This window comes from Varanus komodoensis, unplaced genomic scaffold, assembly GCF_004798865.1.
Source record: "Varanus komodoensis strain SLA01 unplaced genomic scaffold, ASM479886v1 scaffold22, whole genome shotgun sequence".
In the NCBI taxonomy this organism is placed as follows: Eukaryota; Metazoa; Chordata; class Lepidosauria; order Squamata; family Varanidae; genus Varanus; species Varanus komodoensis.
This window is the reverse complement of record NW_025335606.1, coordinates 16415309-16431202: the sequence shown is the minus strand read 5'-3', so window position 1 is coordinate 16431202 and position 15894 is coordinate 16415309. Positions and strand designations below refer to the sequence as shown.

Sequence of the window (15894 nt, the reverse complement as noted above, 5' to 3'; positions counted from 1 at the left end):
GGCTGAGTAGACACTCAAACTCAGAACACCTAAATCCTAGCTCAGTGCTCTAACCACTCCCCATCCTGGTTCTCACTCTAAATCGCCTCGCCAAGCTTTTCACAGACCACAAGATCAAAACTCAAAATACCATGGAAGTCTGTAACCCACAGGGCCGCACTGGGGCTTGTATCCAATCAGACCCTCCTGTGAAATACCTTACATCAGTAACAGGAAGAAGGGTGCTCCTCCCTGCACATACTAATTGTCCCCGCAGTGATTTCAAGAAGCCCAAGAAGCTGCAGGGAGAGACAGGAAGGAAAAGTCCTGTTGCATGGCTGGAGAGGATTCACTAGATTTCTGACTTGGCTTGAATTAAAGCCTGAGCTGGTAAAGCTGTGTGTGGGTGTGTGTGCACGTGCGTGTGTGTCTGGGTTCGTGCATGCACACACCCAGCAGTTCAAAACACTGCCAATAAAAGGTGAGCATTGCAAAAACCCTGTGTGTGCACACACAGTTTCTCTGACTCAGGTTGGAATGCAAGCCAAATCAGAACGCTGCTTCCCTGTTATCCATCTGCTCCAGAAGTGGGATAATGAAAAGGGGAGCCCCCGACACCGTTCCCTCTCACCACTGCAGTGAGCCCAATTTCGCTGCATTTCCCAGCACCAGCAGCACTGACACGGCACCCCCCATATGCCAGGAGGAACAGCAGCAAACAAGCAAAAGAATCGCCTTCATTTCTGCCACAAATGGGGCAAGTAAGCATGTGTTTTTCTGAGCATTTGCAGTTTTTGCTCAAAAGTCTAGTGGCAATCAAGACCACTTGTTAAGATATTTGTTCCTGTTCATAAAAGTAGATGCTGGATTCCTAGCAAGCCCCTTTTTATTCAACCTTCACTGCTTGGATGAGGCTTCATGGGTGGCACCAAATTCCAGTCAATCAAAAGCAGCAGTAATATTTCAGCATAATAATTTTTTACCTGAGCATTCCTAGTATTCTACAACAAACTTGAGCAGAAAATAGCTTTCTTGGTATGTTGGGCTTCAGTTCCCAGCATTCCTACCTGTTGGCCATGCTGGCAGGGCCTTCTGGAAGTTGAAGTCCTAAACATTGGTCTACCTTTTCTCAACCCTGGAGCTACAGCCCTGTAAGTCCATGGTAACTAATTCATCTGAGGGAGATCCCAGATCTTGGATTGTTAGTAGTCGCAACAGTGAAGTCATGTAGTTTTGGACTCTGGACTTAATTGTCTTGTGGACATCACTTAGTCATGTGTTATACTTCACTGACTTAATCATATGGCAAGCCAGCTCTGATGCGTTTGGGGGCCCTCTGCTGACTTCAGCCCCAAAGTCCAGCTCTAATGGCACCCCTGCCTGGGTCAACCCATGAAAAGAAACACTTAAATATAAATGTCATTTGTTTTGCTTCTGTTATCAGCAAAGAGAGCATCAGCCTTTAATGACTTGTCTAGCTTTAATTTTTGTATTGCTGTCACTGTTTTAGATATTTTATAAATTCTGTAAATTGTTGCATTTATTGCCTCATGTAGCATTTTGAACTCTTGTACTTTGTTTTATATTGTATTTTATATATCGCAGTAAGGTATTTTGTAAATCAGCCTGAGAGCCTTTTATGGCTAAGTGATGGTATAGACATTTAATGTAGTAATAATAATGATGATGATAACTAATAAGTGAATCGACAAGGGAGAAAGGAAGATTATGGTTCATAAGATCTAGCAATTTGGAATTTTAGTTAATACTTTGCACTACTAAAATGCTAACAGAGAAAACAAACTCTTACCTCTGTTGGATGCATCAAAAGCATAATGGGTAGTTTTATGGCCAAGACAATTTTTGGACATCACCTTTAAATTGTATGTGGTTTGTTCACCAATCTCAAATGAACAACTATTACTGCATTTCTCCACAGTATTGCAATTGCAATAAATCTTCATAGAAGAACTTTCAAGAAATGGTGGTAGAAATTGAAAGGAAAAGGAAAAAAGCAAACAGTTTATTTTTCTTTCTAGTAAGAAACAATTTCAGAGTAGAGTAATAGCTTCACATAAGTAGGAACATGGAAGGCAAGATTCTGAAATGCTTTATCCACACCTTGCTGAAAATTCATCTTATTCTTCCTTCCCCAATCTTAACCATGGTTTAAAATTCCACTTGTGGCAATGTTAACCATGAGAAAGATTTCCCAAGTTTCTCACTGGTCAAGGTTTGGAAGTCCACTTGAAAGCCTGGTGTCAAATTCTGCATAAGTCAAGAATTCACTGTGGCTAATCGGGAGAGCCATGCTGGTTCAGAGCGAAGGGCCATCTGGTCTGGCATCCCACTCTCACAGTGACCAACCAGCTACCCATGGGCTACACCACAAGCAGGACATGAGTGTATCAGCACTCTCCCACTCATGCTGATTTCAACTAGGACAAGCGTCAACCACGGTTAGCATCAGAACAGAGGCAAAAGTAGATCACAGGTTAAACAGGCGCTGAACACAGGATTCTGTGCAAGGGAGAGAGAGAATGCACATTTCCCAATTTGCAAACGATGCTTTGCAAAAAGTAAATATTTCAGGAATGTTTCAAGGATACTTACTTATCTGACAAGGTGAAGTTTTTTGAGCATCTTGGCAAAGAAGGATGGCCAGGGTCCCAAGTGCATGTTACGCTCTTCATGTCATGTGTTTCACAGGAAACATCTTTGGGTGCATCAGGCTGTCCTGTTGAAACAAGGCTGTGTTATGATGTTACTTCCTTACAACCACAGCTGAAGAAAGTGAAGTTTGCACCATCCATCAATTGAATCCAACCAGAAAACTGCAATCCCATCAGTTGTGGGTCACTCCCTCACCAATGATTTTTGTAACTGGAAATCCTCAACAGAGATGGTTTTTGCTTGCCTTTGGAACAGAGAGTTGAATCTCTTTGAGCTCAAGAGCAAAATGAAGTGCCAGAGGGTCACAGTGTTTTGGGACCGCATGCCAGCTGGGGCAGGTCCGGAAAAGATACCGCCACGGTTTAGCTTGGAGCACCTGCGGCTGCTTTGGAAAGGCCCTTCAGCCTTTTAGAATGTGGATGCAAAAGCTCAAAAAGCCTCATGTCTGTTGGGCAAGAAAGGGGAATGGCCAGGAAACTCAGATTAGGACCCCAGGTGAGCCAGAGTTCAAACCCCTGACAGGGGGGCTGCCAAAGACTAGCTTATCAGCGTGAGAGCTGGAGCCAAGTATTATTTCCCGCAAGCAGCTTCTCTGCTGAACTCCACCAGAATTCTATGCTAAGGATAAGAACGGGGTCATACAGGACTGCCAGCATCATCGTTTTGTTATACTAACTTATGGCGCAACCCCATGTCTGCCGTTCTGGTGTCACATATCAAACAGAGAAAAGACAGCCAAAATGAACAAGGGGCTGGCACAGCACTCGGCCCTGAAGCATGCTTTGGGGCTTGCTGGGACAGGGCACAGGAGGAGAGCCATCCAGCTTCTGGTCTCCTACCCAGCCATGAAGCTCACGGGGTGACTTTGGGCAGTCACTGGCTCATAGCCTGACCTTCCTCACAGGGTTGTTGTGGTGAGGATAAAAGGGTTTCCTCTGCCTGTTTCTAGAACTGGGCCTGGCCTCGCAGGAGGCTACAAGAAAGGCCCTCTTAAGTTTCGCTATTACACTGTAGTGGGTGGGCAGCATGAAATGGGAAAGGTGGCACTTTAGGACAGGAATTTCCAGCGTAGCTGCCACAGTGACCACTCCCTGCTCCTTCCAAAAATGTTGGAACAAATGTTAAAGCACAGGATGCTGCCACTGAGCAGAAGAGAAGGCGAGGAGAAGAGGAAGAGAGCAAGATAACAGGGGCAAGGAAACAGCAAGATAAAGGGGCGAGAAGGAGAGAAAGAGAAAGGCAAGAGGCGTTGCTCTTTCTTCCCCCGCCCCAATTCTTCATTAGCCAGGCTCCGTGGCAACCATTATGTGAGTAGCCGCTTCGTCAATGGGAGCTACTTTGCGACAGTGCCTTCAGCTGTTTCTCCAATTCACAAATAAACTCATGGGTCCAAAAAATTTGGGGACCCTGCTTTTGGATATGCAACTGAACAGTCAGAAACACAAACCCAGCCCTTATGGATACTCATTCTCATCAACACAATCCTTTCTCTCAGCAGTAACCCCAGGCAATTTCTACTTACTGTCTACAAAAACATCTGATATACGATTGTCAGCAGCATCAGAGAATTGACAAATCAGAATGAAGGAATTCTGAGGAACATTTTTTTCAGTAAATGTTAGTCTTCGTTGCTTTGTTTCCACTGGTTTACTTAACGCATTCCTTATATCATAAGACAATGTATAAGTGGTTATTCTTTTGTTTTTTTTGGCGATGCAGCAAAGTGTGACACTGGAATTTTCTTCAACAACCTTGTCCATTGGGAAAATGTAACTCTTGTCCTTGTCCAAAACATCCAGGCCTTTTGAGGAAAAGAAGAAGATTTGAATTTACAGTTTTGGTGACTACAGTCTAGAGAGCATTCTTGGGTGTATGGCTGAATAGGGAAATGCAAGGGAGGCTGCACATTCCTATGTCAGAGCTTTTACTTGGAGCTTTACAGGAACTATCCATGGTGCTCTGAGTTGGTGAGCCTATTTAGGGGATGGAGTTCAAGACCATGGATAGTTTCTATAAAGCTTAAGATAAAAGTTGCCATTGATAAGGAGCCCCACGGGCAAAGGCACCATAGCCCGCACTTGACACGATGCTACACCGTGGAGGTGGGGATGGTGGGAAAGACAGCTAATGCCCGGGTATGCACATCACAGCAAATAGCCGCACACTGTTTCTGCAGCACGTGGATGTTTGCCCAACACGCTGTTCGGAGGAGGCTGCAGTTCCCTGGGCAACATGGTGCCTGCACTCCTTGCCCTGTCCTCTGCCTCTGCCACGCATTCCAGCAGCTCCCACAAGTACAACCTCCTTCCTTAGGCTATCGCTCCCTCTGGACGTCAGTAGCCTTGTCCTCATGGGTTCCCTTGGGCTTTGAGGAGGGCTCTCCCTCGTCCCCTCTTGACTGTAGCTGCATCTCCCCAACACTCCTCAGCCACTCCAACCTGGAGAGATTTTACGCAATCCAAATAAATGCCTCTGTCCTGATTGCTCCCTTCCCCTCTGTACATTTACCCACGTCCTCCCCTTTCCCAAATGCTAACAGGGAAAGGGCCAAGAGGAGTAAGGTGAGTGATGACGTGTGTGGTGCTAGGGAGCTGAAGGTGGTAGAGAATGGATGGCTGGGCAACTGCTACCTGTTACCTGAGGCTCAGAGGAGGTGTTTCGACCCTTTAGGATTGGGGGACACGGGCAAAAGCTGGGAAGCCACCAAACAAGGGATGCTCAGGGCAAAGGGGCATCTAAGGAGCACCGGCAAGCCAGTTTGGAACTTCAGAAGGACCACGACTGGACTCTTCCACCTTCCAACAACGTTGTTAGTTTAGTCAACACCAGGATCTCCCCTTACGTTGGACAGAGCGGTTGGCTTAACACCACTTAGCAAGTTCAGGGCAGAAGGCAGACATGAGCAGGGAACTTCCTGCTGCGTAGCTCAGCATCTCAGTCATAATGCTCCACCAGTTTCCCACGTAATGACTTGCTTAATGACAATGCATGCTCAAACCCTCTTGCGCATTTGTTAAATGAGAGGATGCATTGCAAAGTTGCTCTGGCTAGCGCCCCTTCCCACAGCCACACATGTTCACTGGTTATGCATCTGAGAGCTCACAAAGGGGCTCCACACATGTATTGACCTGCAAGTCTCCCTTCACATGAGAAGAGATCTTGACCAGACCAGCGTGGATGAAAAAGCATACAGGGACCACACCATCAGAAAAATGGAAGTAGCCGAGAGTTTCCAAATGAATCTCCTGGTGCCCCTTTGCCAATCTTCGGGACGGCTGCAAGGGGCTGCTAACCAGTCATGTTTAACAATAGAAAAAGGCCCTGATCACCGATCTGCTTCCACCTCATGTGCAAATCTGCTCTCAGACTCGACAGAGGCCAAATACCTCCACCGAGGACTTTGGGAAGCCACTGTCTCGTGAAGGCTGAAACTAACAGTTTAAACAAAGGATAAAGCAATTGTTTAAACTAATGGTTTCTCTAGCGATATAGATATGTGAACGTTTTGTTTTTGCCTGCAAAACTTGCAAGCATGCCCCTTCCAAGGGCCCATACTTGAACATGTGGCCAATGAAAGTTTTTGCAAATTGTTGAACATGTGCTCATGTTTGTCTTAGTCCTGATTTCCTGTTCCAACGGAGCAAGTTTCCCAGTTTACACAAATTCCTTTGGAAGGGTGAATCACCCGAGGATTCCCCTCTTATATGAAGGAAATCTCACAAGTCAGTACTCACAGGAGTCCCTTCATTTTCTCTATGCAAGAAACTTCTGAAAACTTTGGGAGACTTGCACAAGTCTCCCATTCACTCCTTGCTCAATTTGCGCTAATTTCCCATTTATGCAAAGTAAACAGTGACTGAAAATGGGAATGGGAACTGGGCACAAGACAAGCAGTGAGACCATGTTCAGAGAATCCTTGAGGCTGTAAACATCGCTCAAACCAGGTATAAGGCCAAGGTGGAGAACATGTGGCCATCCAGATGTTGTTATATTCCCAACTTCTATCAGGATCAGCCAGTATGGGGTGACAGAAGCTGTAGTTCAACACCATCTGGTATAAGGCAACATTGCCATCACGATCCTGTGCCACTGGCCTGCTTCATCTCTGCTTCTATTATGCCACAAGGCTTTTCAGTTCACAATGGGTTATATCTCTGTCTCGAGGACTAAGAATCTGTCATACAAGATGGGAGCGCCCAAAGGGAAAGGGAGGCCGGTGCAAACAGGGAAAGATGTGGCTTAATTTCAGTGACACAATTCCACCAACAAGCATGAAGTTGCATTTCATGCTCTGTGAGCACAACATCTGCTTACCGTCCACCGTTTTCCATGGACTCCACTCACTCCAGACCTCAGCAGGAGTCATCATGCTCCTGATTCTTACTCTGTGAGCCACACACTCCAAGGCCACATCAGAATGCCAGCTCCATTTTAGAGGCTGATGTGATTTATTGAGCACTGTTGTATAATTATCCTAAAAATACAAAAAAAGGAAAAGCAGCAGAAAACAAGGAGATGGTAACAATCATGCATTCTTAGGATTTCCCTGTTACTGTCCAAACAGCAGAAACTAAAATATAGTAGAGATACTCAAAGTAACTTCAAATGTGATACTGATGACAAACAGAAGGGATTTCACATGCGCCTTGCACTCCTCATTCCTAAAGACCGTCAATATTGAAATATACATTTTACATCAGTTCACCAACAAGAGCTCCAGTTCAGTGAAAGTCACATTGCCACCTTCCTCCCCTGCCCTCATTCCCTTCCTCAATTTCTGGTTCACAAGAAACACATTTTTTTTTTAAACAAAAGCCCTGGTGCTTCAGTTCTAAGTGCTGGAAGAAACATTTGCACTCATGTGGTTAGATAATCAAACAACACTCTTTTCCAGGTGCTTTTGCCATATGAAATAAGGCAGGTAACAAAAGCCTTTCCATGGGTGCTTGTTTATGGAATTCTCTCTCCCAAAGGCATACCTGGGACCTTCTCTTTTAGGCACCAGGAACTGTGGCTTGCTTCAAAACTGAGAGGGGTAGTTTTTGCTCTCCTCTTCTTGCACATGAAAGAAGAGGGAAGCAGAATGCTAATGGTGCGGAAAGTAAAAGCATGAACCAGAACAAGCCCTGAACCAGAGCATGCCTGTAGGAACATTTGGGAGCCTGAGTCATGGCCTGTGTAAGTGCAAACCATGCTTTGGAAGACTGCCTGAACTGAGCCAGTCAAAGCATGTATCTTGACTCACAAGTATAAAATTGTGTGCATATGCATAAAAACAATAATTCTGCTTTAACATGACTCTGGAAGTAATATAAATTAAGGAAACCATCATAATTAATTAATTATACTGCCCAACAGCCTAAGCTCTCTGGGTGGATCACAACAAAATATTTAAAAATAATATAATATATGCTATTAAAACATGTTATAACATCATAAAAGTTAGGAATACAAAATTCAAAACCAAATGAAAACAGAAAAACACATTTATACCTATTAAACCCTGTCTAAGCACTAGCAGGCCCCAGTAAATATTTAAATGCCCTGCAGTAGGATGGGCCTTACCTGATACCTAAAAGATACTACAGTTGCTTCAGTGGGGAGTTCATTCCATAACTGAGGGGGCCTTCACTGAAAAGACCCTTCTCGTTGCCACCATCTGAGCCTCCCTCAGAGGTGGCAAACTGAGAAAGGTCCTGGAACTTGATCATAGCGTCCAGGTGGAAAGACATTGTCTGGACCACAAGACAGTTTGGCTTCCCAGCTCCAAAGTCAGAGGTAGCAGTCCAACCCCAAAGATGTGAAATGGAATTCTGGCTTCCTGCATCCCCACCTCCTGCAGCCAGCATAGAATGAACAGCAGCAGCTGTTCTCTGAGTTTGGGGAAGGGTAAAAGGGGGAATTTCAGGGGCAGAATAGGAAGGAGATGGAAGAAGCCAGGATATAATCACCCCTGTGGGTGCTCTCTGCTCTGAAATGCCCCTGCTGGACAGCCAAAAATGGCCAACTAGCAAAAAGGCAGAGCGGGGGACAAGCAGCTGAAGCTGTTTCTTCCACTCTGCCCTGAATGAACGTAAGCATCCAAGTTCAGGGGTTTCGGCTCATCTCCACAACACTGCACCCTCAAGGAACCCGTTTGTCAGAAAGATACTTACAGAGATGACAGTCCTGTTTTCTCCAGTTCTATAGACTTCAATGTTAAAAACCATTTCTGTTCCGGAGAGATGGGACTCAGAATCATCCGGAACCTCCCATTCCACTAATATCTGCTGAAGATGGAGGTTCAATGAAACATTAAAAGTAAGGTTTGCAGGTTGAAGGCCATGGTTGCCTTAGGAAGAAAAGAAAGGAGAGTTCAAGAGGCAAAACAACCAGATTCTAATCCTTCAGAATCTGTAAAGCAATTTAGTACTCACACAGAAATAGTTCCAATGCTGTTGGCATCATATAGGACCTTGCAATATTTACCTTTCAGTTTTTGTAGCATTTTCATTCATTCATTTTCTAGTCAATTTGTTTTTCATAGTTCAGTATTGTTTTTATCTCTAACACTGGCTTGTGAAGTGTTGTTTGAAATGTTATTTGAAATCAACAAAAGCAATGAATTCCAATAGCCAAACTACATATGATGTTAGTTAGTTAGTTAGTTAGTTACATGATGTGCTTGCCTTTAAGCACATGATTCTTCTTTCAAGAACAGAGGTGATGGCTTGAAATGGTGGGAATTGTAGTCCAACTCCCACCATTGGAGAAAATTGATATATATGCACTTTTCCTAGAAGCAAAAATGACAAAACTGAGTCCTTCATACTTTGGACACATCATGAGAAGGCAAGACTGCTGGAGGAGGCAATCATGCTGGGGAAAGTCAGAGGCAGAAGAAGAAAGGAAAACCAAATATGAGATGAACTGAATCCATAAAGGAAAGCACAGCATTGAACTTAAGAGAGCTGAGCAGGGCTTACTGGACAGGACTTTTCGGAGGGCTTTCATTCATGGGGTCACCATAAGACAGAGGCAACTCGATGGCTTAGACAACAACAAACAACAACAACAACAACATGCTTTTGAATGCATGCCTTTAAAAGTTTACCTTCACGTTCCGACAGGCTAAAACAGAACACTGAATAGAGAACTGCCACCTGAAATACCAAATGGTCCATTGTTTCCCTGAAAGAAACAAGAAAGAACATAATAATCTATCTATAATCTAGATAGATAGAATAATCTATTCTATCTATTGAACCCTGAATCGGAATACACTGCCGTCCAATACCTTCAGCAATTCCAGAACTTATTTTCAAAACAATGCTTTAATGTAGACCTAAAAGAAAGCAGATTGGGGCAATCGGTGGATGCTATTTAGCTCAGGCGGTGATCCACAGTCCCAGGGGCTATAGCCATCCTCCTGCTTCACTCCAGCAGTCCATGATTGTGCAAATGGCCACATCCCCTTCCCCTGGACCCGCCCACTTTTGCACAAATACGAATCATGTGGTTTCCCAACTCTTGCGCATTATCGTACCTTTCTAAAAGGCTGAAATACCTCTCCTGTGGCTTAGTTACTAGCAGTAAAAGCTTTAGGCCATGGGCCCTGAGTAACAGCGGGTGCACCAGTGCCTTCCAGCAGCCATGCAGAGGGCTGCTTTGCATATGGGTAAGCCACGGTTCTGCAGAACTACATGGCATGCTTGAGTGCACCAGGCTCAGTTGGCCCTGCTTGGCTCCTCCTTCCAGCAGGAAACCAACAAGGCAGAAATCACAAGCCAGGAACCAACTCTGGGTTCAGTGCTTGGCTGGGTAGGGGAGCAACAAGCCCGGAGCCTCAGTTCAGACAACCCACCAAGCATCAGCTTGCCGGTTTGCTTAGCCACTTCCGCTGGCAGGAAGAGCCAGGCGAAAGCCTGTTTGCCTGTTGGTGGTGAGCAGGAATTCATTAATAAGGCCAGGTTCATTACGTCTGAACTGCACTGTTAGCACTGGGAAAGAGGAGCCAGCCAGCTCTTACTGATCTGCCATTTCGTTAAGAAGCTCCAGCTTTCTCAAGAAGAGATGGCTGAGCAGTGAACTTCACAGCTAACTTCCCCCTGCTTTGCAGCTTCTAGACTGCACTGGGTGTCCGCATAGCACAATCAGAGCGACAGTGGAGTGTCCAACAGAAGTACGGAAAATGGCAGGGAAACAGCAACATTCCTTCTCCGAACCAATATAAGACAGGTCTGCAGGTTCAGGCCTCAACTCGCAATATCCCTGGGCCAACTGCCGTAACTAATCACATTACAGCTTGTCTCACTATAGCATCCTTGCCTTCCATATGATTCAGAATGAGCATTTAATGTTCAGTCCAGTCCTGCTCATAGGAAATAAAGGTGTTACCATCTAGTGCAGAAGTGGGTCCCTATTTATTTAATTTCTATACTGCCCAACAGCCAAAGCTTGCTGGGAGGGTCACAGCAGCACATTTAAATGCAATATAAAATAAACCAGTTAAAAGACATTAAAACATCATAAAAGTTGGCAATACAAAATTTAAAACTAAATAAAAACAGCAAAACAAAATTATACATTAAAAAGACCGTGTTAACAACCAGCAGCACCCAGTAACTAATTCATTGCCCTGAAAATAGAGGAGGGTCTTCAGCTGGCATGAAAAAGATAAAGTTGGTGCCAGGAGGGCCTCAGTTGGGAGCTTGTTCCGTAACTGGGGGGCCACTACCGGAAAGGTTCTTCTCCTTGTTGCCACCGTCCAAGCCACCCGCACTCCCAGGTCAGGGGGACCAAACTTCTGGTCCCTGTGGCTAATTTGGAATTCATTTGCACTTTTAACAATTTGGCAGCATCACAGTAGGGGTGAGGCCCATGAAGGGGAAACCCTGGGGACTGGGGTGGGAAATGAACTGAACACAGAGTAGTACTTTAATGAAGAAAAAACAAGGAACGTTCTTTCTTAACTCCATTCTATCTCTCTACCCACCCACCATCTCCTGAAGATGCCTACCTCTGCGGTAACATGTGGAGTGTAAAACAAGAATGAGAGAGCCCTGGGTCTGCATCCCCACTTGGCTGAGACCCTCTCAATTTAACCAACCTCTCAATTTAACCAACCTCATGGAGTCACCGTGGAGATCAAGGAAAAGAGGAAAGGCCTCTGTACACTGCCCTGAGCAGTGAAGCCACCCTGACAAAGAACACTCTTGGTTTTTCTTTATTGCCTTGTAGTGGTGTGCAAACCAATTTCTGACCTTTGAGGTGGATGCTTCTCTCTAACTGTTAAGCAATTTCCTTGCTTATTATGCCACCGTGCAACCTTTTATCTGCTGCTGTCACAATAACATCCAGGCATAATTTAAAAAAAAGAAAAGACTGCGGGGCCAGAAGTAGAGTTAAGTTGCATAACTACAGCTTATAGTGAATTTGCACGTCATCTAATGGCACACAGCCAAGGGTTGAACGGCTCAGCACATCTGGCTGGCCCAGCTGAAAGAGTTCAACTTAACACAGCCCTTATGCCCATTCAGAGCACCTTCACACTGAATGATCCCCTCCAAGTCCCCAGACAGACCCTGCAACATACAGACATGCACGTGTGGTTTTTTCCACATCCCGTTGCTCTGCCTTCCCCAAGCAGCTTCTTTCACTCTCAGCATCTGCCTTACCAGGATCCAGAATTGTGTCTGAATTGTGGCAACCAAGTTTAAACATGAACAAATGAAAGACTGAGTTGCTGATCCGATGGAAGCCACACCCAGGAGAACAAGCCAGGACACTTCACGCATGCTATGAAGGATGGGCGTTGTTGACAGCTGGCACACACCTGTGTCCTAGAAACACGGCTTGCTGCCAGAACTGCGATAAGCCACCCTTCAGCAAGTCTCGCAAACCTACAGAGTTCTACAAGCTTCTTGCATCAAGGATCTTACATTTTCACAAATCAAAAGCCAACATTTCTCCATTTGGAATTTTGCGTAAGGAATAAGTCAGAAAACAGCTCCCGGATTTACACCTCTGTAAGGGTTTACAGCACATATGGAACAGTTGTGCCAGCTATTCAAGAATATAAACAAACAAACTAAATGTTATAAGGGAGATGCAAGAAGCAGTCTCAGATCTTTCTTCTTAAAAAACCGAATTAAGAACAGTTGCAGAAAGTTGTAGATAGGATCAGAGGAGGGGCAGAAGAGATGCTTAACCCTTTCCCCACAACCAGTTTCCAAATCAAAGCAGCCCTCCCTGAGGATATATGGGAACACTCAGAACGGAAGGGGTTAAGCAGCACTTTCCACAACAAAGTTTTTGGGGAACAATGTTGGGGAACAGCACTGTCCTCAATGATGGTTTTGCTGGCAGCCACCAGCAGGAGTAGCTTAGCATGTCATGGGAACACCCCCCACGCACTTCCTTTGCGGTGGCATATAAACCACTCTGGGATGTCTTATAGGCCACTCTCAGTCCCCATTTTAGAAAACCTTCCATGGCTTAGCGTGTCATCTGAATCCTGGTGACACACAAAGCCACAATCAAGCCAAGAATTAGAAGACTTCCTTGGCCAGAACAGCTAAAAGGGGGTTCTAGCTGATGGCAGCTGCCCAAGTAGCATTTGATGCAGCTGCCATTGGTTCCCTCTGAGTCCCACCTGTTGGCATTGTAAGGAACAGGTGGGAAGCCTTCTAGGCCCACAGCATGCCACCTCCCAAGGCCTTGTCTGGACAAGTGCCAGAAGAACCAGGCACTAATTCTTGGTTTCTTTCAAGGTAGCAAGGTCAGGTGGCTGGATCCTGCCCACCACTATTGCCAGTGCACCAGCAGGCAGGAATGAGGTGCTCTTCTTACTGTTCCCACTTTCCCTGCTATCGGGGGTGGGGGGATAGGGTGGGAGGCATCTCCTATCTTTTTGTTACCTGGTAGAGCCAGTGATCATCATCAGGTCCTCCAAGTGAGGGACAGACACAAGCCAGCTGAAGCCAAGTGTAAAACAAGAATGAGGGCAACCTGGGCTCAAATCTCCATTTGGCTAGGAATCCCCCTGCTGAGCATCTCTCATTTCAATAACTTCCCATCACTGGCCTTGTGCAGCTCCTCCTTGGGAAGGAGGTGATGTGCAGGGTAGCCAAAGGGAGACGGGAGGAAGTGCCTCCTTTCCATCACTCTGGCCAAAATCATCGCCAGCTGTTGGGTGGGAGAAGAAGCAGTTCCTCCCTTCTTCCATGCTGCACGCTTTCTAAGGTGGTGCCACTGGTGCCTGTTCCACATCGCCTTCCCCAACCTTTGAAAAGGGCACCTGGCAAAGGCTGGTTCACCCTTCCACCCCACCTGGTGTGTTCCCCACAGATGCATGACAGCTGAAGACATGAACCTGGGGTATCCAGGCCATGGCCGCACATTACGGGACTCTTCCCTGGGGAGACCCAGCTGAACATGCTCCCTCCCACAGAATGGGCCTCCTCCCAGCCTGACTCCTACTCGAGAGTCCGGCTGGGAAGCGGACAATTCTACCTGTCAGCACCTGCCCTTCCTCCATATTGCTGAGCTGTAGCACAGTGCAGCTGAGCGGCAGGGAAGGGGGATAGTCTCCCTCGCTCTGGGCTTCAGAGCCCCGTGTGACGCAGCCCTGCCTTCTCATTCCTGCTTCTGGGTTCCCTGCCCTGCACTCCTGCTCGCTAGAAATCCTGCTTTGCCTCCATAGGCAGGAACACAGGGTGGGGAAGCGAAGGACAGTGGCCCAAGGCGCCCCTATCGGCCGCTTCTATTCCTGCTCTCTTGCTGCTCGATGCCCGTGCTCCAGCCCAGTGCTCCCTAGGAGAAAGAGCGGGAGGCAGTGTCTGAGGACTGCCACTGTGCTCCATTTTTAGTCAGGCACAGACAGGTCCCTTTCGGTGAGTTTAAGACCAGGGTGTCGCATTAGGCACCCCTGGGTTAAAGTATTGTCTGAACCCACTAGTGTATTTGCTGATCTAGCCTAGGCTGTGCACTCTGGTATTGGCTCTCCAGAGACAAAGGGAGCAGTCTTTCCCCATGCCAGTATGACTGCTTCACATGATTTAGTGAAATCCAGATGTTTTGGCCTACAAGTCTGTCCTGGGATCTTTCACCACTGGCTAAGCTGGATAAGGCTGATGGGAGTTGCAGGCCAAAACTTCTGGAGGGCCACAAACTGCCCACTCCTTGAAGCAGAAACCTGAGGATCCAACCTAGTACGGGATCTATAGATGCAAAGGAAATGCTCTGTTCTAGAACTTTGGCCCACACAGTTCATTCTCAGTCATTTCAATTGGCCCTGCCACTGTGACTTTAAAACATGCAAGAATAAATGGGGTGAAGTTACTTCCATCATTTTTATCACATGCAAAAATAAAATAAATTAGCTTACTATCTTCAGCTACTGAATGGAGGAGGGAAATGAAAGGATAAAACCCCTATCTTTTGGAATCTAAATTCACTTCTCCAAAGGTCTGATTTGCACCACTAAGGGAAAAAGACAGGCATGATGCTGAACTCCTTCCCACTCCTGCCACAGGGTTAAAACAGAAGCAAACAAACAGCATGAAGGAAAAGCAGAAGCTACTCCATGACACCAGCAACAATTCCGAACAACATCAGAGCCACCCCACCAAGTAAAGCATTGCTCAAAGCAAGCCAAGAACCCTTCTAATTTAGTTAAAGTCTCCCCCAGCTTGGCACCTTCCAGATCCGTTGGAATACCATTCTCACCATTCCCAGACAGCATGAGAGTTGTGATATGACAGGTCTGGAGAACTCTCACATGCGGAAGGCCAGTTTATGTTGTTTTAGAAGCTTGTATCCCACCTGTTTCCTGAGCGGGAAAACTGTTAAAATCAGCAGTAGAACCAGGTCAGTGAACCTCAGCCACAGTTTGTAAGAGCAAAGTAAGCAGAGAGCCACGCTACTTGGTTGTCCTCACTCTGAAGTGCTCCTCCTCACTTGATTTTCTTTCCCCTGCTGAAGGCTGCTTTTTATTTCCTGTTTTCCTTTATTCTCGCATGCCTGGTCAGAACAAATCATTTTTGCTGATTGCTGTTGTTCGCATTGTGAAAATAAGTGACCTGGTGGTAGTAAAGAAGAGCCAGCGAATGAGTAAATGACAGGAAAGGTTCCAGGCAATGGGAACGAAAATGGGAGGTTCTCCCTGTCCCAGGAAGGTAATACAGGAAGCAGTGGTACGACCCAGCTTCGGATTGTCTCTCTGTCCTAGCCTTCCCCCAAGGAGTCTCCTCCAGATAGGCT

At 46.1% G+C, this 15894-nt stretch overlaps 1 protein-coding gene across 4 annotated transcripts in view; it reads right to left on the bottom strand.

Moving 5' to 3' along the window:
* LOC123024075 (oncostatin-M-specific receptor subunit beta-like) overlaps positions 1-15894 on the bottom strand; it is a 35561-nt gene that overhangs the window by 17929 nt on the left and 1738 nt on the right. For 2 of the 4 annotated variants that reach the window (XM_044431368.1, XM_044431365.1), the window contains exons 2-8: positions 15457-15713; positions 9746-9822; positions 8808-8983; positions 6967-7126; positions 4175-4453; positions 2593-2716; positions 1790-1950 (exon numbers count right to left, since the gene is read on the bottom strand). In XM_044431368.1, the coding sequence (XP_044287303.1) occupies positions 1790-1950; positions 2593-2716; positions 4175-4453; positions 6967-7126; positions 8808-8983; positions 9746-9815 (970 nt within the window). In that variant the 5' untranslated portion in view covers positions 9816-9822; positions 15457-15713. Of the gene's footprint in view, positions 1-1789; positions 1951-2592; positions 2717-4174; positions 4454-6966; positions 7127-8807; positions 8984-9745; positions 9823-15456; positions 15738-15894 lie in introns of those variants that run through there. The other 2 variants (XM_044431366.1, XM_044431367.1) reach the window with 2 other exon arrangements.